General features: G+C 38.6%; 1 protein-coding gene across 2 annotated transcripts in view; it reads left to right on the top strand.

Annotated features, from left to right (window-relative positions):
- The window catches only part of STOX2 (storkhead box 2), a 62,422-nt gene that overhangs the window by 18,056 nt on the left and 19,551 nt on the right, over window positions 1–24,815 (top strand). Inside the window, exons 1-2 of one of the 2 annotated variants that reach the window (XM_072406121.1) lie at window positions 7,880–7,986; window positions 18,943–19,095. In XM_072406121.1, coding sequence (XP_072262222.1) covers window positions 18,963–19,095 — 133 coding nt within the window. In that variant the 5' untranslated portion in view covers window positions 7,880–7,986; window positions 18,943–18,962. Of the gene's footprint in view, window positions 1–7,879; window positions 7,987–18,942; window positions 19,096–24,815 lie in introns of those variants that run through there. The other variant, XM_072406120.1, reaches the window with a different exon arrangement.

A 24,815-nucleotide genomic window follows, 5' to 3' on the forward strand; every position in this document is an offset into this window, starting at 1 on the left:
CAGCTACAAAGAGAAATGTTGTAAAAAGTTTCTGCTGCAATCTTTGGGAATGAATTACTCCTCAGTGGCTGTGGTTACAGAGGTCAGCAAGACTCATTTTAGAGGTAATTTACTGCATAAGTATATTTACATATTTGAATGTTCATCCCATCCAGCAGTATTGGTAAGTGAGGTCACTCATCATAGTAATCCACTAACAAAATGGCTTGTGAGGGAATGGGGTGAATCCAGTAGCTGGAATGAAATTTGTAAATAAACCTTCCGATCAGAATAATCAAACCATTGAATGATTTGTCACATAATGCATGAGAGGCTTGGAACTGGGTGATTTCCTTGTAACTTCAAATAATTAAAGTTGATTTTAAAGCGAATATAGACAATTTTAGACCTAGGGATTTATTCTGCAACAGTTACCCAGGATTTTTATTCAGCCATTCTATGAATCAATAGTAGGGGGGTAAGCTTTATGGACAGTTTTTTTTCCATCCTAGTAACTATGTAACATGATGCTAGTACCACCATTCTTCATTGTGAAGATGGTGTTGTCAGGCTGGCCAGCATTGCTGGCTTTTTTCTGCATATAATATTTTGAGCTCAGACCAACATGTCTGGTTAGTGCCTCGTCTGACAAGAGAATGTCTTTATATGTGTTTAATGCATTGTCTTGGCTTTTACCCATAGCTTTGCTAGACTCCAAGCAGTATTTCTAATTCATTTTTGCATAAAACCCACAACTTTTGAGATATGAATGATAGTTTCTTTCCATCAGAGATTTTTTTGTTTTCTGACTAATGATGTTTAGCATTAAAATCTGAAAGTGGACACCACTTTCAGGTTCAATATTTCATTGCTATGCTCATTCCTCGTGTCAAAAGATCTTTATAAGTACATGTGCATGCAGCAAGGTTTGAATGGACATGCTGCTTGAATCTTTCACCCAGTTAAACTGTTCTACATCATAGATACAATTTTCTTAATCTTGTCTCGTGTTTTAGTCTGCCAGATATCATAGTCAGGTCCTCGACCTTCAAGCTGATTACATTGAAACTAATACAGACTAGTTTAGGATTTGCTCAAGTCATGTTAACATTGTTACTCCATGTCTGCTGTGCAGTTCATAAATTTCCATTTATTGAATTAGTTTTCTATTTTGTACTGAAAAAGTAATTAGACTGAATGAATTTTTTATTCTTGCCTGGATTTCTGCTTTACATTTTCAATTCAAACTATTTTTTGTATAAATGAATCCATCTTCTTTATTTTAGTTGTTAGTAGTACTTTCTGAGAATAGCTGACAATAACACTCAGAAACTTTCTTCAATGTATATTGATTAAAAACATTCTTTTGCACAAGTTAACAATGACAATATGAAACACGAGACAACCACATAAACAACTCAGTTTTTCCTTTTGTTTTTTGGCTCTGTCATTACATTGTTTTATATGTGAATTTCATCTGTGTCAGCTTTTCATCATTTCATTACAATACATGTCTGGAAATATTTATTTAGTCTGTACTCTATAAACCTGCACTTAATCTATATCTGCTTCTTCCATTAGTCACAGTTCATGAAAGTATGATATCCGCCAATCACTGACAGTGGACTGTGTAGTGAATTAACTAAAGTGGAACTAATTGTGGTTTGATTTTGTTTGTGTTGCTCCTGTTGTCAAATTGTGGTTCTGGCTATTTTCATAACAAACCTGGTGGTCCAAATGGAGGTTTGAACAATCTGCTTAAAACCGATACTTTCTTTTTTTAATATTAATATTTACCAAATCTCCATGAGTATGTTGGAAGATCTCTTAGCACCATCTACCTACTTCAGCCATTAGAAGTGGGTCTTACTTCCACTTGGCATGATTTCCTAAAGCTTTCTAGGACTGGGGAAGATAGACTATCATGGGGAAACCTGGGTGGTTGAGTAATGCCAAAATGTATCTGGTCCAGGTTAGCAAATAATGCCAACTAATAGCAAATAATGTTTAACAAATGTGAAGTCGTTGAGAGCTTTAACAAAACAGGCACAATGCAGAACAACCAAAAGGGGCTTTCAAGATTTGCAGAAATGTATTAACATACCATACCTTGTTTAACACTAAGGGCCTGATTTATTAAAGCTCTCTAAGGCTGGAGAGAATACACTTTCATCAGTGAAACTGGGTGATCCAGGAAACCTAGAATGGATTTCTTTAAAGTAATTTGCTTTTTGCTAGCAAATGTTCTGAATCATGTACCACATCCATTCCAGGTTTGCTGGTTCACCCAGCTTCACTGAGGAAAGTGTATCCACCTCAGCTTTGGTTTTGCTTTAATAAATCAGGCCCTTACTATTGCTATAAATTGTCACCTTACCCCACCTATGTCTGAGAGGCTGCTATTTTGCATAGGGCTCAAATTTTTGTTTTAATCTATGTCTGGCTTGTGGTAATCAATAATAAAGGCATTTATTTAAAGCCTATTTACAAGTGATTGCTAGAGTTTTACGTAAAGAAGGGGCCCAACAGAAAAGTGTTGCTTTGGGTACCAGTGCCCATGCACTCCAGTGATGGAGATCTGTCCCTGTGCACCCACACCGTGGATGTACTGATGTTAGGAGACTTCTATATACATGCATGATTGTTTGTCTTGGATGAAAATCATCTAACGTGTATGTAGCCCCGGCCTTGTTTTAGTCTGGGTATAGTGGTCTAAATTTGCAGCTGCAGTCTGATATGTGACTGCTGGACGCTAAAGTGCACGTGCTGCCAACTCATAGCCCAGTGACCATGAGGGAGGCATTTAGCAGAATTCTTTCCTGCAATAATTTTAGCTCACTGCAGAGAATGCTTTGCTGAGCACTACTGTGCACTGTTTAGGCATCTTTTAGTTCCACACTTCAAGAATTGCTAATTAGGTTTAAGAAGAAGCACAAAGGCCCACCTTTTACTGCCCACCCTCTGTCTGCCATAAATGGAATGATCCTTACAAGTAATGCAAGATACATGAGCATCTACAGACCCCAGTGATGTGAGTAAAACGGATCACACCTACAGACCCCAGTGATGTGAGTACCACGGATCACACCTACAGACCCCAGTGATGTGAGTACCACGGATCACACCTACAGACCCATGTGAGTACCACGGATCACACCTACAGACCCCAGTGATGTGAGTACCACGGATCACACCTACAGACCCCAGTGATGTGAGTACCACGGATCACATCTACAGACCCCAGTGATGTGAGTACCACAGATCACATCTACAGACCCCAGTGATGTGACTAACATATTAATGCCTAGGTTTTATTGGTATCATATAGCAGAACACATTTAAAGCACCGGCATCTTGCTAACATTGAGTGAGATCCACACTACTGTTACTTATTCAGATCAGAGGCTATCTGGTTTCTTTTAATTTTTGTGCAATATGGAATGGGTAGGGGTATGGAATGTTTATAGGTTATTTTGTTTCATTACTGTAGCCATGTATAAAATTTGATTCAAATTCTTGATAAAGAATATGCTTTATTTCCTAGATAGTGATTTTGTATATAGCTGTAAATTGATATTTTGTGTATAGTTTGCACAACATTTCTAGGTAATGCATCCAAACAACTATCCTAAAAAGCTCTTGCTGTAACCAATAATTTTGCTCAATAGGTAGCTTTTTTAATGAATGAGATCCCTGTTCGCTGCCTGTCACAGTCGATCAGTTAGTGTACCAGATTTTTTTGTTGCTTTTGGCCTATCCCCAGAAGCTAGGGGCTTTCCTTCCCCACACCATACTGTCTCGCCTTCCTCAGCACATTACAATAGTGGCAGGGTTCTCCCTGGTGTCTCCAGGCTTAGCACAATACTTTGTGATCTGTCCTCCTATCTCCTTGCTTGCAGAACACATTTTATGACAAGCAAGTTAAATAATGCATGACAATTTTTGCAAAGGTTATCACAACCAAGGTCTCCATTTAAAGCACAACTCTCACTTAACGGACTGAAAATATTCACAAGAATTCCAAAATGTCTGTTCTTACATATCTTTAACCATTTGGTGGTCACATGCTGCCTACAAGCATCCTAAAGGACAGTTAATCTTAAATAAAGACTAGAGATTTACATTTTTGACTTGCCTTCAGGTGGACCAGAAAAATGATTCCTTGATATTGAGCCAGCATGTCTTGTGAATCTGTTTATACAAATAAATCACACTGTTACACATTTGATAAGGAGTAAGTTATACTAACACCTTGCATGATCATGCTGATCTTGTGTTGGTGGTCACACTTTCAATGTTTGGATGATGACCTTCATTTTCTTTAAGAGATACCTAAAACAACTTGACAACTGTATCAGTTGTGTGTTAAACATTCAGCAGCCATGTTTACAAATACTATGAACATTTATACCACCCATAGGGACATTTAAACTGCTTCTGTCTAATGCATCTATAGATTATTCAGTACAGTGGTTTAAAATGAGGAGGAAGTATGCATAGTTGTTCATGTTCCCAGTTTAATGTGAGTTGTTAGCATTCGTATGCAATGAATACTGTATGTGGAACATGTCTGGGGCCAATCTTAGGCTACATTGTTTCTTTCAGAAACCCCATTTTATGGCCCTAATTTCCTGTTGTGAAAGTAGAACTGCTACCAATACATCACTAAAATGGTGTAAGTATGTGATCATGTAAGGAGTAGGAATGTTTTTACCACCTAGTAGTTATTATAGGGCATTTTTACTGTTTGGGCATTTTGTAATTTCAGAATGGACACGTTGCTACAAAACTGTTGTTCAGAGTCAGATTTGCAGCTTGCATAGATGCCTTTGGCCGTAAAGATGTTAACAAGTTTGCAAAGTGTTTTTGTAAACATGTCCTTGTAACCATTCATGTTAAGCTACATACACACTTCCAATTATTATCGTTGGAAAACGAACGACGAACGTTCATGCACGATATATATGAACGATCGTATAGCACCGATCCTGCACATAGAGTTAACGACACGATCGTTCGTAGATATTGTACACACAATAGATACGATCGTTAGAACGATAGAGGAACTATGTGCACGACAGGAAAGTGAACGGACGTTCGTTCATCACGCATGCTCTGAACATGGACGATCAACGAACGACCGTACACACGAACGATGCTCAACGATCGTCGTCCAATCCGATCCGTCGGTCCGGTCGTTCGTTTCCAGCGACTTTCCTCGTTCGTCGGCGTCGTTGGTTACTTTTTTACGAACGATTTTTTGCCCAATCGATCGTTCGTCGTTCGATTGGAACGATAAAAATTGGAAGTGTGTACGCACCTTTAGGCTGCACCTCTTATCAGCCGAATTTGACTGCACTGTATCTGCCTATCTCTACCCACACAATGGACCTGACCCTCCCTCCTAACTGAAGGTGTAAAGGGAATGTTGGGAAACAATGCTGAACCACCAACTTGATCAACCACTTTCATAGAGACTTGAATAGCTATGCATTTCAAATGCCTACGCTAAAAGGCATTTTGGAAGTGTTTTAAGGAAGAACTAAAGGAAATAAATGATGCATTCCACTTCCTAAACCTCTTCATTTCCAATGCAAGACAACCAAAATGCTAGAGAAATGCTCCTATACTTTTCAATAACAGCTATAAACCAATTTAGAAAACTGTCTACAAAGACCATCAAACACTATAAAGTCAATTACTAAAGAAAAGCAGTAAATATTTCTAATCTCTAATATTAAATGGCAAAAAATTAACTGCACAGGATGATCGAAGTGTCCCTGTTTCCCATCTTTACCCTGTCACAGTTTCTCCCAACCACAAGTGGCCATGGCAATTATGAAGGAACGTTTTATGGTTGTCACTGTCAGAATACCACCCTAAAAATGTAATCGCTGCAAACATAGTGCAGAAAATCAGCAGGACTTAGATACAAGAAAAGCTTAAAAATGTAAAACAGTATTTTGTTTAAAATGAAAGGCAGAAGATTATGTTACAAAGTGACTTAGCAAAGTAAATGTCACCCAGTTTGGATTTACATGTGCTGTAATACTTCCACAAACTAGCACTTTGATAGTTACCCTAATATTTAACTCTAATTTGCTCTCGTTTGATTTGCTTAATCTAGCATTGATAGTGTTATGTCATGTCTGGAACATCCTGTGTCTAGTGCTAACTTCTTGCATTGTCTTAAGGTATAACATTTCAGTCCTATATTGAGATAATAGAACAATTAGCTTTTATGTTCTGCAGAAGGTTGTTTGACTAGTTTGGCAAGAGAATGAGGGTCGACAACACTTAATTCACGTTTTGTTGTCAGCCCCCAGCAACTCTTAGGTATGTATTGCATTGTACCCTGACATACACCTAAATCTAGCCCCTATAGTGAGCCTAACACTAATGTAACCCTAAAGGAAATTCTGTTTGGGCTGGGCCAGTACCTAGGTGTTACCCTAACCCGGTGTTTTTCTGCCAGGGTGCCTCCAGACTGCCAGGGGTCTCTTGAGCAATGCGCAATGTGTGCCTTCCAGGTCAGCTTAGGTCAGTGGTCGCCAACCTTTCGGACCTCACATACCACTACAGTCATAATTTTTAAATCCTGCACATGTGCGGAGAGCTGTGTGTCACAAAAAGGGGAAAATACTTCCCCCAGAGTGACATGATGATTCCAGAACCCACCCACTCCCCCATCGCAGGCGCAGACCTGCTTGCTAAACATTCTGGGGGGACAGTAGCACAGGGCTGTGACTATGGGGGACATGATCAGCGGGGTTAGGAAAAGGACCCTGCTGGAGGGTGCACCAGCCAGGTAATTGTTCAGCGGACCACCGGTTAGCGACCGCTGGTTTAAGTGACACCAATAATAATCTTTTTGACTATCTCTAAAGGTGGCATTCTTCTTCTTCACACTGATTGCCAATGTAATATATGTGTGCTGTGGATATAGTAAATACAGGAGGGGTTCCCTGAAGACATAAATAGGTTCCCCAATGTCAGAAAGGTCAAGAAACACTGTTTAGTGTCCATTTAAACAAGAGGCTTCTCTTTTAGCCAATAATCAGATGCTGTAAATTTAAAATAAAATGTTTTTATGCACAATATACATTTTTTGTGTTTTGAAGATTCTGACGATTTTTTAGAGGTTCAGATGCATTGTTAACTTAAAATCTTTTCATTTAAAAACCTTTACCTTGCACAGTCCTGGTAAATCATCACTTGTAAGGATAATAAAACCAGGCCTAGATTGCAAGCTCTTCGGGACAGGGTCCTCTCCTCCTGTGGCACTGTCCATTTGTCTGTCATTTGCAACCCCTATGTAATGTACAGCGCTTCGTAATATGTTGGCGCTTTATAAGTCCTGTTTAATAATAATAATTAAAACCAAGCTGCAGCCAGGAATATTTTTGGTAATGTTTTTGTCAGTCATATGTGCATTTACCCTTCCTCCCCCCTCCGTTCCCTTCTAAGTGTCACTTGACCATGTGTTTGAGCACATAAAAGAGAGGGCCTGTGTGTAATTAGACAACCAATGACAGCACCAGTCAGGCAATTCTCACTTGTGTTCCCATCCCGCCCCCAACCCACCTCCTGCTGCCTGCACTGGAGTCCTCATCAGCATGAGCCCTTTACACACCTCTGAGTGCTCTGCCTGCTCTGTTTATGTGCAGGGATCATGGGTAAGACAGAACATACAACATTCCTGGCATTATAATGGTAGATGGGTGAAAGATTATTAATCCAGCATGAGGGCACAGCCAGGGAAAGGAGGGAGGGGGTTCTTTGCTGCTTTTGTTGTTGTGCAGAGGAGGGTCTGTGAGCTTTAGATACCATGTGACAAGATCCATGGACATGTCTGTCTGGTCACTGATTGGTTGCTGCACAATATCCCTCTTCCTGTTCCCTGTGTTTGTGGCAGAGACATGGGTTTGCTTTGTGTTAGCTGAACTTAATCATCCCAGCAACCTGAGCTTTCTGCCTCCTTCCCATTGGATGCATGTGACGAAAAAGGTAACCATTTCTAAGCAAGTCAATAGGTTGCATTTTTGTCTGTACATGCTGTATTTGTACTGCAGTGGCTGGCACCCTTCCCTATCTGCTGTGACATCAGAAGTCACTTGGAAAGTGTTTTCGGAATGTTCCAGGACACAGCACACTGCAGATCTGAGCAGCCCATGTCTATTATCACAGGATGGTCACCCCTACAGACTTATTACAATATAGTGCTGTACAATAACCTTACTGCAAAATGGTGTGTAAATTCTATCATCAGATGTCATTATTAATATTATACAGTATTTATATAGCACCAACATATTACGCAGCGCTGTACATTAAATACAGAATGCAAATGACACAGGAGGAGGAGAGGACCTTGCCCCAAAGAGCTTACAATCTAGGCGGTGGGGGTGGGGAGTCATTATGAGAGCTTCCAAATATTATACCCAAAAGCATTCCAGTGACTGCTATGTAATCCATTGAATGGTTAATTCTTATTGCTACTAATCATGTCCCAATCAGTTACTTAGGCTATGTACACACGTACAATAATTATTGTTGTAAACGACCAAACGTCCGATAATCATTAACCAAAAAAGTGCACAACGATGCTGATGAACGAGGAATGTCGCTGCAAACTAACGACTGCCCCAATGGATCTGATTGGGCGACGATCGTTCACTATCTATTGTGTGTACGGTTGTTCGGTGATCGTAGATTGTTCTGCGGTACACTTTCTCCTTTACATGTCACTTCCTGCATGGTTCAAACGATCATATCTAGCGCGTGTACACTATTGGTGGGTTATATTTGAACAATTGTATTGTTACAGCATGTAAAGAATTGTGCACAATACGATCGTTCAAAATAAACGTGAATAATCGTTGATCGGTCGTTAATCGTTCATTTTCGAACGACAATTACTGCACATGTGTACGTAGCCATAGGCTATGTGTTGTGTACAAAGATACAATATAACACAATATAAACAATGAGACAAGAGCACCTATAAGAGGTTAGCTTTCATTACTTTGCATCCTACGGGCATCATTGTTTATTCACATTTTCCCAGCTCCTACCATAGCTCCTAGCTTTTTTCCTTTCTCATTTTTTGAAGTTTGTAAGCGCCTAAAATACAGGGTTTTTGTGGATGTTGTTTCATGTGTTTTTGCTTGTTGTCATGTTGTTACAAGCCCAGTGTGTACTTTGTACAGCAGAGGATGTTGTCACCATATAAATTAGTAATGTACGTGAGGTTAGTATGGATTGCTCTAGCAAACTGATCCAAGCATTTCTTTTTGCAGTAACCCATACCAATTCATTAGGATTCACCCTTCTGAGTGAGAGTTGAATGGTAATTGGTTGATAAAAGTTACTGTGAATAGGAGGAGGGTTATTTATAAAAAGCTTTGTGTGCAAGTTGAGTTCCATAAGTCACCCTAGAAGATGTTTCAGCTTCTGCCTAATACATTTTAAATGGCATGTGCTGGTTCCAAAACAATGGTTGGGCAACTATAAAGGGTTAAAATAGTTTGGCATTAAACATGGAAAGGCCCCTAGTCAAGCTCAAAGTGCACATTTTTATTTGCATCTTACATAAACAAATAACAGAGCTTGTTTTTTTTTATTACATGAGTGGAGAGTGAATAATGGAAAAAAAAAGCCTAAAAAAAACCAACACCATAGTACTGTGAGAAGCCCTATAGGGAGCCACTGGGACATGTTGCCATGCCAACAGGTTCAGGAGCCTGCCAGCCAGCTTGTCAATGGGCAATACTAAGAGGGAGCGTCCAAATGCAGCCTCCAAGCTGCAATGTGATTGGTCACACCTCTGTTGTCTTTGTGTAGAGCAAAGCATGCTGGGTAAGACCCAGAGTGAATGCTCAGTTTGTCTCAAGGCTGCAGTGAGGTAATGCTTTTGAATCTTTTGGGATTACGAGCTTGAACCTCTTTAAAAAAAAAAAAAAAGACTGCAGTGTGTAGCATATTTTGTTCACATTTCTGAGTTTCCTAAGCAAGCACATTTCTAGTAGTTTGATAAGCCAGGCAGGCATTGAGATGTTAGAAGGCAGGGCAGAAGGAGGTGAGCACATTTGTAGGTGACATGTGGAGTCGCATCCTTAATTTAGCATGTTTCCATGTTTTCCTATACATGTCCCTCTAAATCATATTAACCAATGGATGTCCAGTCAGCCAGCTTTGTTATTTGCAGCCACATGCTGACAATACATAGGAATGGACTCCTTCCTTGTTTTTTATTTGTATTGTAGAACGTGTGAGGTGAAAACAGCTGGATCGTGATTAACGCCATGTGCTTTTTTTTCAGCCCCTTCTCCTTAGAATGCATGCCTGCATCATACTGTAATTATTGAGAAGTGAGCTCATCCTTCTTCAGAGATGTACGGTGACATTGGTGCAGCCTTGTCCATATACCAAAAGCGTAACTCGTTAATTGAATACACCCAAGATTGATGGGTTGTGTCTTTGTTACAGATGTCTCTGAAAATGCTTTTTTTCTTGTATGCATTACGAATTACAGTTGCACATGATTGATATCATCTTTGCATAGGCAATAGGTAATATTGTGTTAAAACCGAATGTCTATTTCTACTAGACACAGCAAGTTCGGGGTTTCTCCTTCAGTTGTCTAGAAATGGCGGCAGACTGCATTGTGTTGTGTTGTAAATCAGCTTGAGCATGTAGCCGCTTGGTCCCGTGAAGCTTCCATTACTTAAATTTTCTAAAAGGACCTGCACCAGTGTGAAATGGTAAAGGCGAACGCGTTTAGGCGTTTAGGGTTCCTAGCCGATTCACTCCTTTTCTTTCTAGTGATTTGTAGCCTTGTTTTGCTTTGGTGAAAAGAAATGTACAAAAGGCGATCTGGATTAACTCTCTCGTGAACGTGGGGGATCACCATAATAGTTTCCTATGGGTAACTTTGAGTAAAATTGATGTACTGATCCTAGCTGTAGTATAATCTTACCTTGCTGGCTTCTTCTAAAGATTTTACCTTTTTGGTTCTCCAGAAGGGAGATGCGGACATTTCTTCATTGGGAATTGCCCTTTTCTTGTGAGCAGATATAGGCATTGCCATTCTCGCTCCTGAACTGTTCTAAGGTGTGCATGTAGCCTCTGTAAAGTGACAAAATGTGACCAAATAGTTTACATCAAAGGCTGCAAGTTGGTAATTACGGGGTTACAAAATCAGAAAAAAGTATTGATGTTAAATCGGCACTGGTGTACTGTGTATTACTTGAAAGTTCCTACCATAAACTTTCAGATAGGTTAAAACTTGGGAACTTTTGGCCCAGCTAAAATAAATGTGACCTTGGGTTTTGTTCTGTTGTTGTTATGCTTTTTCAGTTATGTTTTCATACAGCCGATTCTGCAAAGGTTGCTGTGTTTTTTACTGCAGTTGGGCTTTAAGCATTGTGCATACTGTGTAAGTGGAAAGAAGAATTAAAGTTTTAAAAATAACTGTAACAAGTTTAAGGTACCACTGTGGTTTACAGAAAGTCTGATAGCATAATAATTTGGTTACATTATTTAACAAGGTTACATTATTCTATGTCCTCCTTTTAAAGTGTGCTGTCAGTACTGTGTGCAGCTGCTAGTTGTCAGTCTTGGACAGCACAGGTTAGCCGTGCTAAAGATCAGGAAGGATGAGTGGTTCCTAATCATGAGAATACTATGAGAACAATGAGATAGTGATCTCTTGCAAGTTGGAGGCCTTATTCATAAAATAAGCATTCACATGATACTACAGCCTGAAATGTAAGTATGTCTGTTTATTATTGTAATTGCCTGATACACACATACATACACACCAAATTTGGGCTCATATCAGTTAGATTCTTAAAGAACCAAAATGTATGTCCCCAAAATATGGTTAGCAAGAATAAAAGCAAAAGCTATTTTATCAGATCATTTCATTTTAGTAAGCGTATAAAAGGCTAAAGAATAATTCTAAATGATATCCTGTCTGTTTATACACTGGAGAATAACCACTCCATAATAATTATTAGTAAGCAAATCTGTTGCATGCAATAATAGTAAAATGTCCCTTTGCATGGGTCCCTTTGCAGTAAAATGTCCCTTTGTATATGTTCTGGGTGTTCATTAGAACTGTATTTTTATGATTTATTTCTAATGGTTGTGTCTTGTTAGTTTTGCCTGTATACTCGATGAGATGATGTTGTTGTTCACTGCAGGGTAGCTGGGCTGTCTTCCAAAGAAACATGCTGAGGCATATAGTGGGTTAAAAAAAACCACTGCAGCCATGTGAATAATCATTCCCCTCCAATAGTGATTAGAATTTGGACAGCTCTGCACCACACCTACAGAAATTCTGTCATTGATCATGCTGGCCTCATTTGAGCTTCCTTGCTGTTTTATCAGCCTGTATATAGAAGTATATAGAAAGCTATATTTGGGACTGTCTATGCCTATGAGTTACAGTACACAGTGCTAGAATTTGTGTATTATAGTGGAAAAAATAAAAAATAAAATACATCTATTTCCAATGGTTGACACCTATACTTTTCATACAGATGTGTGTCATGTTGGGAAGATGAGGATTTTTAGATAATTTTATACTTGTCACATGCAGAAGATGTAACAATATCATAAATATAGGGTGGTGACCCCAAGGAATTGTTGTCCATGTGGATGACTACGGCTTAGGATGTCAATGTTAAGCAGTAGCAGCTGACTGGTGCAGCAGGACAGTTAGTTTAATATAAATCCGACTCTATCTATGAGCTATTTTTTTTTTTTCGTGGGATGAGCTGTATATTAAAATCACAAGAGCGAGGGACAGTAGTCGTAGTAGGGAGGTTCATTTACTTGATTTCAGATGAGGATAGCTGGATTGTCCATACATAATTAGCTTTCCTAATTCATTTTTACTCTAGTATAGCTTGGTCTGCCTGGATCAACTTCACCCAGGGGAACCACCCGATCTGCCCTCCAAATTGTGCATTTGTTTTTTTTTCACTTCCTTTTTGTTTAGTTGTTGTATTTTTACATTTCCTTTCAAAAAATTAAAAAGATAAAACTAAATATTTTACATGCTATTACTATGTAATCATTTCTAATCATTACTAAAACAAAAATTGTGAGCATGTATTTGTTAGCAGGCCCTGTGCTGGGCAAGAAGGGCCAAATGGGAAACTGGACAAGGCCACCACCCTTTCTAGGGCCCAATCTAGCCTTGACATCAGGAAGGAGGAGTTCTGTGTTCCAGCACTGTTCTTCACCCAGAAGTGCCTGTATTTTATTATGTTTGCCTGGAAGAGCAGCAAAGCATGAAGTGGCTTCCTCTCTTGAAGATTATATCTATTGGTGTCTAATAGTCATTCCCCTACTTTCACCAGGGGTAGGGCACTTTCTTCCACCCACCAACACCAATGATGGGACTTGGTAATCCTCTCATTGACACCAACTATAGCAGCGACCGACAACCTTTTCGGACTTACAGACCCCGGACCGCACATGTGCGGGGAGCCGTGTATCACTCAAAGGGGAAGAAACCTCCCCCGGAGTGCCGTCATGATGCCAGAACCCGCCCACTCCCCCATCGCAGGTCTGAGCCTGTCCAGGGACACAACCCGTCCACCCATCTGAGCCTGCCATCCCTAACAGGGACATGGTCCGCGGCTCTGACCAGTTCGCCCTCCCCCCCAGCAGGGTCCTTCTCCTGGCCCCACTGGGGGGCGCACTGGTCAGAGCTGCGGACCACCACCAGTTGAGGACTGCTGAACTATAGGGTAGTGGTTCTATCATTGACATTGGACAGTTTTTCTTCTAATGACAACTAGTGCAGCAAAATGTTTTCCTTCAACCAACCTAGTTACTGCTTAATGTGCTATGTTGTACATTTTCTGACCCATGATTCTGTAGACTATACCAAATGCTACATGCTCCTGAATACTGAACTACGTGAACGATGTTGTATACTCCACGTATGTTGGCAGTAAATAGTCCCTCACTGCCTTAATCAAGTTCTTTTTTAGGGTAGGTTTGGACAAAGTGTTGGCTCAGAAATTTGTGGGAGAGTTTAGTCAATCTTGAGGTTTCTAGCATTCTCATTTGTGACCCAGTAATTAAAGATTTTCTTTGTAGGTAAAAGGACTTTGGATTTGACGTATAATATACAATAGGTAGGCTCAAACTATATCCAAACCCCATTATTACACAGACATCATTCAATATAGCATTGGTAAATGTAGGTTTTGCCACAACGCTTCTCTTGTCTATTCCGTGCCCATGTATGTCTTTTAAGGCTGCTATATTGTATGTCTTTCTTTCACCCTTGGCTTTTGGGTTCCAGCCATCTGCTACACTGAGTAATATTGCTTGTTTAGGTGTCATTCTACCAAAGATGGTGGACATAAGCTGCTGACATTTGTCAACCCCATTTTCATACAATATACTGATGTCTCTGGTTGATGTATCTTTGTTATGCTGCAGATACTAGTGTTTTCTGTTCACTTCATATAGACGCTAAAAGGGTTATCACTAATATTCACCTCTATAAAAACACACCACCATTTTCCTTCTTGCAAATGATCATGTTCCTGTTATATCCCACTTTTAAGAATTATACAGTTTTTTTGAACGCATCCATTTTACAGTACAAAATCTATTCTCCCTTTAGAAGAGAGGTTTAAGGGGGAATATGATCACCCTGTATAAATATATAAACGGTCTATACAGAGAACTCTCTTCCCTACTATTCACTTTGAGGTCATTACAAAGAACAAGAGGGCACACTTTGTGTCTGAAGGAAAAGATGTTTAAGCTCCGGATAAGGAAGGGATAGATTGCTTTAGGAAAAAGCTGGATGATTTTCTAGATGCACAGACTATAATTGAGTAATAAACATTTAAAGTAAAGATAGGTGAGACTGTTGATCCAGGGAAACATCCAATTGCCTCATGTAATGAAGAAGGATTTTTTTCCCCCTGTTGAAGCAAAATGTACCGGGGTTTTTGCCTTCCTCTGGACCATGTCCAAAGGATTTCATATCTGGGATATGTTTATTTTCCCAATGGTTAAACTTGATGTCTTTTTTTTCAACCTGACTTACTATGTAATTGCATTTTGTGCAAAACTGGCCCTAATCGACTTCTTGCTTGTTGACTGGTCCAATTGTAACTGTTTTCTATCAGTACCTTTAGGGTGAGGCTTTCTCTACCTAGCACAGATTCAGAAAAGTGCATGCACTTGTCTATAAGACATGTCTTCATGGAAATATTTCATCTCTGTTCCTGTTCTGGTGGTCACCAAAATAAAAATGCTGCCAGATAAGATGACCTGTTTTTACTATACAAAACTAAAAAACAATTAGATTTAAATAGGTGTTGGGTGATTTTTAGCAGCACATAGGCATATGATTTTCCTGCATTGTCACTAGTATCATAATGTGATGAGTATCTTTGTGCTATTGGTGTAGATTTACACATGCTTTGTTATAGCTACAAATATATAAGGATACATGAAATATACACTGATAATTGGATAGCTGTATCTATAATCTGTGTGACATACATAGGGTTAGGTATGCGATAGGAAATTTAAAAACACAGGATTATTATACCTTGCACTGGAAATGATGTGTAGACACAAATTGTCAGCAGAGTGTGATTTCAGGTTTCCTAGCAGAGAACACTTATACACAGGGACATTGTAAGCAGCTGGCATTATGTTTGGTAGTATTTATGTCTATTGACATCTCTACAGACTGTTGGCCTGCCACTAACATCAGTTTGCTGTTCCTTTGCTACAAAATCTTTCCTTTTTACATGTCTATTTTATGTCATATCATGTAGTAGTTATTACTGACAGCCTGCAGACATCAGTGTATTACAGTACTAGCCTTTGAGATGCCTTGAACCTTCATTACTTAGGCTGTTCATTAGAACTGGAAATTTTCATCTGTATATGACGTGCTTCATTCACACACACCGCAGGACCCCCAAAAAAGCGCTGGATTACTGCGCTCTCTCCTCTCCCTCTGGCTGTGAACAGAAAAATGTGAACCCTCCATAAACCACAACAAAAGTTAATGGACTTTATATAAGATGGGAACGACGCAAGATTTTTACTGTCTTTTCTGGCTTGGAGAGAACCATTCTTAGTACATTCTGTCCTGAAATACATTAGGAGATGCATCACATGCCACTGGCAATGTGCTGCTGGTAAACATTTCAAATGTAATTTTTGCACAGGAGCTATAATACACTCTCTACATGAAAAACTGCCGTCTACATTAGGATTGCCGTGAGACAAATTAAGTCTCCATTGAAAAAAAAAAGAACGGTTACTTTATTTAGTTTTGTGCTGGGAAAACTCCATCTAACAGACATAGTGAAATTACAATTCTCTGGTGTGCTCCTATAATGTCCCCCTATCCACTATCAATAGTTGGGGATTGCCAGATCACTGAACATGGGCGAAGTATGAGTCCTGTTTAGATAGATCATACTTTGGCCTTCAATGTATAAAGCATGAAAATATGGAGGGTGAAAGGTGGTTCAAATGAAAACTGTAATATTGTTTGAAAGCTATATCATTCCCATGCAAATGTTAGAGATTGATATATGCAAAAATATTTCTGAAAAATGAAAGAAAGTTTGGCTTACAGATGGATGGCAGGGGTACTGGCCATGGCATGAGCTGTCCATGGTGCTGATGACATTGGAATGGTTATTTATTTCTTATTTAAAAAAAAAACAGTTTGTAGATGTGACTGCCTGCTTTCATTAAGAGATTTATTACAATATTTGGTAAACAAAAAAGTAAATAGTAAATTATATTATTATGTGAGAAGTTGGAGGACAAGAAAGAAAGCCTGGGCTCCATGGGTGCTTTCAGGTTTGCCCAGTATATTACGTTAAGTATGCAATATCATAGACTGCAGCTTCATGAATCTGGTAATCATGATTTGTATACAGAATACGGCAGTATGTTCTGTTTGAAAGGGAGGGTGTATACAGCAACCTATAGGCTTCACTTTCCTGTATGCATGTACCTGTAGCCTCCATGGTCCCATCAGTTGATTCTGTCCGACTTTCTTTTTTACAGTAGCTGCAGACAAGGAGTTCGAACAACAAGAAAGTATTCTGCTCCACCTACACCACATTAACACTGTCATGTCAGTAAAAACATTGAATTGACAAAATTATTGTACTTGTCATCATGCCTCCATTGAATCATAGTTCACTCTCATGAAGTTACTGGCTTCTGGAAATCTTAGCATGCAAGACATCTGTGTGAGTTGGGTGCCCATATCTCCCATTCTATCACCAGTGTCTGTCTTCAGAGCTGCTTGGACACTTTAGGGATGTAGTATCCATTGGGGGAGACGCAGAAACTGACACATGCAATAGTGTCAAATCAAATGGATGCTAAAAATTCAAGAGTGAATATTCCTATAAACATTGCCGAAAAATTGTATTTGTGTAGAGGCTTCCAATATTTTTATATTGAAAAATCACAGTTCATACCAGTGAGGTATTCTTTATTTTTTTATATATATTACGTATTCCTGTGAATTGAACATTTAGAGATGTGAAGATTTAATTAAATAAATTATAAATGCAACGGATTCCTAAATTAACCCAGTTCAGTCATACTACCCGGTGGCAATGGTTGTTTCTTTTTTGTACTTGAGTAATAAATAGAAATTGCAAACCTGCACAAAGTAAGTAATCCCTGCATAAACTAGGCTATAGAGCGCATGTCTCCAGACTGGAAATTCCTCTAGTTGTGGTTCGGGGTATCCGAAATCACTTAAGGTGGGAGTATGCAATAAGCTTATCTAAATATATGCAAAGGATACCTGCTTTGTGTAGTCTGTGGTGTATTTGTGTCTGATGTGCAAACTGAGGCTGAATGTAAACAAAGCGGCTTATATACGGACCTGGGCATTCCATGATCCTCCCTTACCTAAGTTCAAAACTAAACTTAAAACACAACACAAAAATTGTAAGCAGTTTATTTATTGAAAAAAAGAACAGATCATATTCTTTCTGCAATAAAACAAACCCTTTTCCTGTTCACAATCTTCTGTACACTGAGCTTCACCTGCTTCCCCCTAAATCAGCTTTAAACAATTGATATTCTATGCAAAATTTTCAGTTTGATAATTCAACAAAAATGTTGTCTGGATCAAGAATTGATACAAATTATCACTTTTTCTTCCAGTGAGGTCTGGCATTTTGAGATTGGGAACTCCTCTGAGAGACGGTCATGTCAACACTATATAAATGAATAAATTGCTGCCATGTTTTGGAATATGGAATATGTTTTGGAATATGCACGCTCTGGGGCTGTCAGGCTGATCCTTACCAGTTTATTGAGTTACTGACCTTACAAGCATTTTATATACTTGGTATACCTAAAATGCATGTGTAAAAGTTCTAGGACTGTGATTTATCAAGAATAAGGATTACTGCACCAGGGCTTGCACCTCCCAAACAAAATGACACAAAAAATAACAAATCGTGTATTGGTGTCAACTCCTTTTTTAAAGGCACTTGTCATCAGCAAATGTATTAGAAATGGTTTTAGAGTGCTTACTATCTCAACTTGAAATTATCCCAACCCTCTACACTGATACTTTACAAGCAGCAGAATATTAGGATCATAATTACAAAGCACATTAAATGAATTCCTTATTCTCCACCCCTAGTGCCTGTAAATGATTATAATCCTCCAAGAACAGCCCACATCACACACTTCCCTGTCTAGCCTTGTTGCTGTATACTGCAGCGGAAAGCAAATTAATGTTCAGCAGGGAGCACTGGCTTTGCAACTTTTAGTGTTGAATGTGTCGGTGCAGTACCTGCCTGCAATGTTAGACTGTATGCAAGATATTTGTTCCATATATGTGTATTTTCTAGCCTTCACACATTTTATTTAAATTAAGCATGACAAATATCCTTTTTTTTTTTTTTTTTGCAGGTGATGTATCCCCCATTAGTATGTCTCCAATCAGCCAGTCACAGTTTATCCCTCTCGGGGAGATCCTTTGCTTGGCCATCTCAGCTATGAACTCTGCAAGAAAACCTGTTACGCAAGAAGCACTAATGGAGCACCTAACAACCTGTTTTCCAGGTAAACACAAACCCTTCTTTTAGGCACCTTATTGTGACACCAAGGTTAACTTGTGAACTACAAAAACAAGATTAATATTAAAATGGAGCTCCAGCAAAATGTTTTTTTTTTTTTTTAATTTAGGTTTTGAATGACCTAGGGAGGCTTTAAACCTTTGTTGTAATGCTGTTTCTGCTTTGTGCCTGTTGTGAAGATATATTACTATTATTATTATTTATTAGACAGTATTTATATAGCCCCAACATAATATGGAGCCCTGTACATTAAATAGAGGTTGCAAATTACAGACAGATACAAACAATGACACAAGAGGAGGAGAGGACCCTGCTCAGAAGAGCTTACAATCTAAGAGGAGGGAGAAGTAGCTCATTTTTTATCCCATATAAAGGACTTTTGGAGGAAATCCCCTCATGAACTGGTGTCCTCATCAAGAGATTCCTCTTTTACAGCTGTTCTGGAGTAAACTTTTTTTTTTATTTTGCCTTGAAAAAATCTCCTCATTAAGGATTCAGACAGCACTAAAAACCTCACAGAGGTCTTAATCCTTCCACATACTACCCAAAACCAGAAAATTGCTTTAACACAAGTTTCACCTAAATTAAAATCCAAACCTGCAGAATACAGATAGATTTAGACATTGAGACAGAAGTTCTGTTCCATCACAAGCAGTATTTGACTTTGGTGGATGAATCAAACACTACTTATCATTTTTACCTGGCAGTATCTTTTTCTGGCACTTTTGTTGTATGCAATTTGTATTTATTTGGTGTATTATATGGTGTATATGGTTAATTTTTTTTTTTCCTTTTTTTATCTTTAAATTTTTATGTAAAGGTCACCCAGGGAAATTGTACTAATCTATTTTAAACCAGTGTTGAAGCTTAAATGCCTTTTTGTTTAGGATACACTGCTGACAGTGACGCCGTTCACACCAACATACATCTGCTTACTTTGAAAATCTGAAGTTTTGCACAGAAAGCTTTTCCTGACAGCATATCTTTTCCTCTTTACCAGATGTGCTGAGAACCAGGGCTAGTGCTTCATGGAGTGTTCAGTGCACACAGGCTCTGAGATAGGGGAAAAAACACCCAGCCAACTGTTGAGCAACTAAAAAACTAGGCATGCTCTTTCAACCAATGGTCTGTTACTGTTTGAAAGTATTCTTAAGGATCTAATAGCTGCATAGTTTGATATGCATGATCCAACTTCAATCCCTTTTTAGCGTCAGTTGTGAGCAGTGTGTTAATATGCTGTACTACCGAATATACATTTTATGGTAAGTGTCCCTTTATATCAGCAGTTACTATATATCTAATGCTCATTTGATAAACTTTAAACTGTGTTATTTGTCTGTTTCCATTTAATTATCATATTTTCATAGTGGTACCTTCATTATCCACACCCACTCAGATTTTTCTAATGCACTTCTCCTTCCACTAAACTTTCTGCCTAAGCAGACTAAACAGTTCTGTTACTAATATGCACATTGTGTTATAAGTGAAAAGCTTTTAAGAAAATCTGTAGTGAGATAATATGGTGGTTGCCATCGATAACCCCTCTTTTGTGAAAATGTCAGCAGGCTGACTGTTTTGCTGGTATGATGGCTTTAATACTTTCGGAGACACTGTCTTAAAAATGTGCTGATTAAGAGTTCTGATTTCATTGGAAAGCATTGAGACCAGGCAACTATTACAAGAGAAGTACAAAAATGTCAGCCTCTTATTCCCATCAGCACTGATTTCCTTTCATCTTAATCCCTAATCACGCTTCCTGGCTGGCTAGGGAACCTAAATTTAAGGGGGAAATGTTGGTTACTGCAGGAAATTTCTCCAATGAAGTTTATAAAAGCGATTAAAATATTTATTTTTAAGTCCAATTCTGCCCAGTCCACTGGTAAAAAAGGATCTTTTTGCAGTAGCATTCTAACAGTTTTTGTTCAAATACACAGGACATTTTAATTGCACCAAAAACATTTTATGTTCTTCATTTCCCAATTTCCTTTTAACATACATTTTTTATTTTGGGTCCCACAAAGACTCACCCTGGCATTTTATAAATTTCCATGCTTGTGTGAGGCAGCCCAGACACGCTGAACGGACTGGACTGCCAGTAAACCACAACTCACATGTGCTGGAGCACAACATTGCAGATAGCACACTGCTTTGAAACACATAGCTGTATAGCAAATTTCTATCAGACCTTGCATGCTGTTATGGTTTTGGTATATTGAGCTTCATTCCTCTCACAGTGTGTTGGTAATGCAGTTTAGTATTTAGAGAATGCCAATCTGACAGTCCAATTTTTATCATGTTTTGTTGACTGAGTACGAGTGAACTTCCTTCTTCGCTGGTGGGAGCAGATTAAGCTGTGGCACAGATCTTAGTTTAAAAAAACAAAAAACAAAACTTGAGACCATCAAAAAAGTTCTGATTTCTAAATATATCTGCTCCATAATACCATTTGTGTAGGGAAATGCAATGTGAAAATTTAACATGTAATTACATTAAATTTAATAGAATATAATTTAGATGTTTTTAATAGATTTTTTTTTAATGTGAACAAAATAATTCATAAACAATAACTGTGTCAAATAAACTCAAAGGGTTTCCAGTGGGCCTTCACCAAGGGGTAAAAATGTATGTATTAAATAACATAGACCATTCATACCATTGAATAGTTTACAAACTGAAAGCAATATATAGATTAACAAATACAATACAATTATCTGTAAAAAAAGAAAAAAAAGATACCTTCATAGACAATAAAAGCTGTTGCAACCAAAGAGCAGGCATAATCATTAATAGATTGCATAATTAGGAGAATTCACTTCTTCGTTTATAAGCTGCGCCGTGTTCATGTATGTCTCTGGTTTAAGCCCAGCAAGGTTTTAAACAGTTGGGTCATGTTTCTTACACAACGAAGACTTGGTATGTTTAGCATTGTTCATGTGTTGTCCAGGGAAGCAGGTGTTTCTACAGCCCTAACCATTAAGTTGTCCCTAAGGGGTATGTGATATTTTAGAGCTTGGTTAACCATGGTCAGGGGCTAGTAAACCACAGGAAGGAAGGAATTCAGGAGCAATAAATATGCTGCCCAGATTTTCCTCCAATCGCAGCTAGCTGAAATATGCACAGCAATAAAATCTAAATTCACTCTGCTGCCCTAGAAGTGACATTCCTTTTTATTTTTTTCTTTGTACAGCGATCTTGTATTACATTTAATTAGCATGGATTGAATCGCAGCCTAAATTCCTACAGAGTCTGCAGGGTAGTTAAGCTGGTGAAAGAAACACTCACAGAAATAATTTTTCAGCAAGCTACATAAAAAAACTCACTCTTAGTTTGTAAAAGTCAAGGAATAATATTAATTTTGTACTTGAAGAGATATCACAGTCTCCTTCCTAATTCAGACCCAGGAACAGCTGGGCACGAAAACTAAGAAACCTTGCTCAGGAATCCATCTTAATCTTAAATTCTCTTTTATTTTATTCGCGTGTTACTTCAAACGAGCTAGCTCACCTTTTCAACTCTCTCCTTTACTCCTTTCTCAGCTTCCTTCCTCTCCCAGGTGACTGCTTTTTACTACCAATAGACAAGGAAGCCTACAGCCAGAATATGTTCACAGTCAAAGAAAAAGTGATCATACAGAGAAGTCTGGTCAGTGACCACCATTTTGTAATCCCCTTAAAGTGAACTTATACTTTGCCTAACCACCTTCCACCCTAGCTGCACAATCTCCTTCTTCCTCACACCACTGCATTTATCTGCTGGCTGTGAATACATAGGGCTGAAGATGCTCTCACCACGTGACACTGCTAGGTTTGTGAACAGCTAATCGCGAAATACCAGCATGGTTACCTGCTCCCTGTACCCAAGAGTACGAGGGTATGTACTTTATACAAGGGAAGAACAAAGGAAAGGATATGTACTTTATACAAAAGAAAGGTAAGTAGTACAGCCAGCTAGTACAGCATTCTTATTGTATTTATTTTATAAAATAGTCTAAAAGAACAACTATATGTGTTTCCCCTAGAACCCAGGCAGAATAATAATTTTGTTTTTAAATTCAAGTTTCTTCTTGCTCTTGTGTGTGCATTAAGTGTGTAGCAGTATCCAAAAAACACAAAAATGTTTAGGACAGCACGGTGGCTCAGAGGTCCCAGGTTCGAATCTCGGCCAGGACACGATCTGCATGGAGTTGGTAGGTTCTCCCTGTGTTTGCATGGGTTTCTTGTGGGTTCCCCAGTTTCCTCCCACATCCCAAAAGCATGCAGGTAGGTTTATTGGCTTCCCCCTAAAATTGACATATGACTATGGTGGGGACATTAGATTGTGAGCCCCTTTGAGGGACAGTTAGTAACATGACATACAATGCAAGTTTTACAAGTGTGGCAATGCCTTTGATGGGGACAATGTAGATTGTAGGTAGGGTTCAAGCTGAATTGATTTTGTGATCATCTTGGGTGAACATCCAGTATGTATACATCAGTCCCTCGACTTAACGTTATTTGTCCTGGTAGAATGCTCAAAACTGAATAGAATTCATTATGTCTGCTAAAATTTCTTTTTGGGGAGGATGCAGCAGGGTGCCTCCATCTCATCCTTTCCTCATCCTTCCAGTGACCCAAATTTGATGTATGTACGAGTCTTTGGACTAGCCTTAGACACCCCTATATAGGAGTTATCTAAGACTGTTGTTTAACCTTAACAAAAACATTCTCTGTAATACTCAGTTACAATAAACTACATTGTCCTCATCTAGTTGACACTACCTGTTGATCTTGTCAAGTCAGCGAACCAGACAGCTCATTTAGACTGGGTCTCAGGAGGTACATCTTTTGCATGAAGTGACATTTGAGGGGCAACAGAGAAGCAGAAAATCCATTTTTCTACCTCCCCTACCCAGGTCAGTGCTAAAAAAAATTTGGGTTGACTGCAGGCTGGTATCTTCTAGTTTTAGGGCTGTGTTGGTAAAAGTATATGTGGCTTCAGTAACACTGCAATCGCCACCATAGAAGTATGGTCAGGAATTTTTCTACTTGCTATATACGTAAACATTAGAGAACTGTAGATTTTTACACCAAGTACCTAGAACATGGGTTACAGGAGAATGAAAAAGTTCTCCTTAAGTTGGAACCTCAGAGAAATTTTTTTTTCTTCCAAAAAGTATTCCTAATTTTCTCCTAACAACCCATATCAATACTCAATAATCAAAACTTGATGTGCAATACCTGCATCTGCTGGGTGATGAGATGAATGATCTACCATGCACACAATCAAGCATCGTTTTTCCCTAACCAAGTAAGCCAAAGATTCTCAACCTGGAATAAAGTTGTTGTTTTGGGCTTTTTTTAATCATTAATATTTAGTAATAGTTATTTATAAATATTGTATGATCCCTTTCTAATCTCTTGTAAATCAAACTAGTATGGTTGAAACGGGGGTCAGACTATATGGGCTGCAAATCCTAACAAGAATATCATGTTTAAATGCATTACCGGTAATTCAAAACTCCAAATTCTGTGTGTGGAGAGCAAATTGCAACTAGTTTGATTAGGTGTAAAGCAGTACTTAAATTAGCCAGAAGATGGAGCCACCATACCCTTATATTTGTTATAATGTGGCATTCTGTGTTCTGAAAATTAAAGAACATCAAGAAAAACATTAAAGTATTAAATAATGGTACATTTCTGCAGTTTTTTTAAGGTAATGTGTTTGATA

This window comes from Pyxicephalus adspersus, chromosome 3, assembly GCF_032062135.1.
Source record: "Pyxicephalus adspersus chromosome 3, UCB_Pads_2.0, whole genome shotgun sequence".
Lineage (NCBI taxonomy): Eukaryota > Metazoa > Chordata > Amphibia > Anura > Pyxicephalidae > Pyxicephalus > Pyxicephalus adspersus.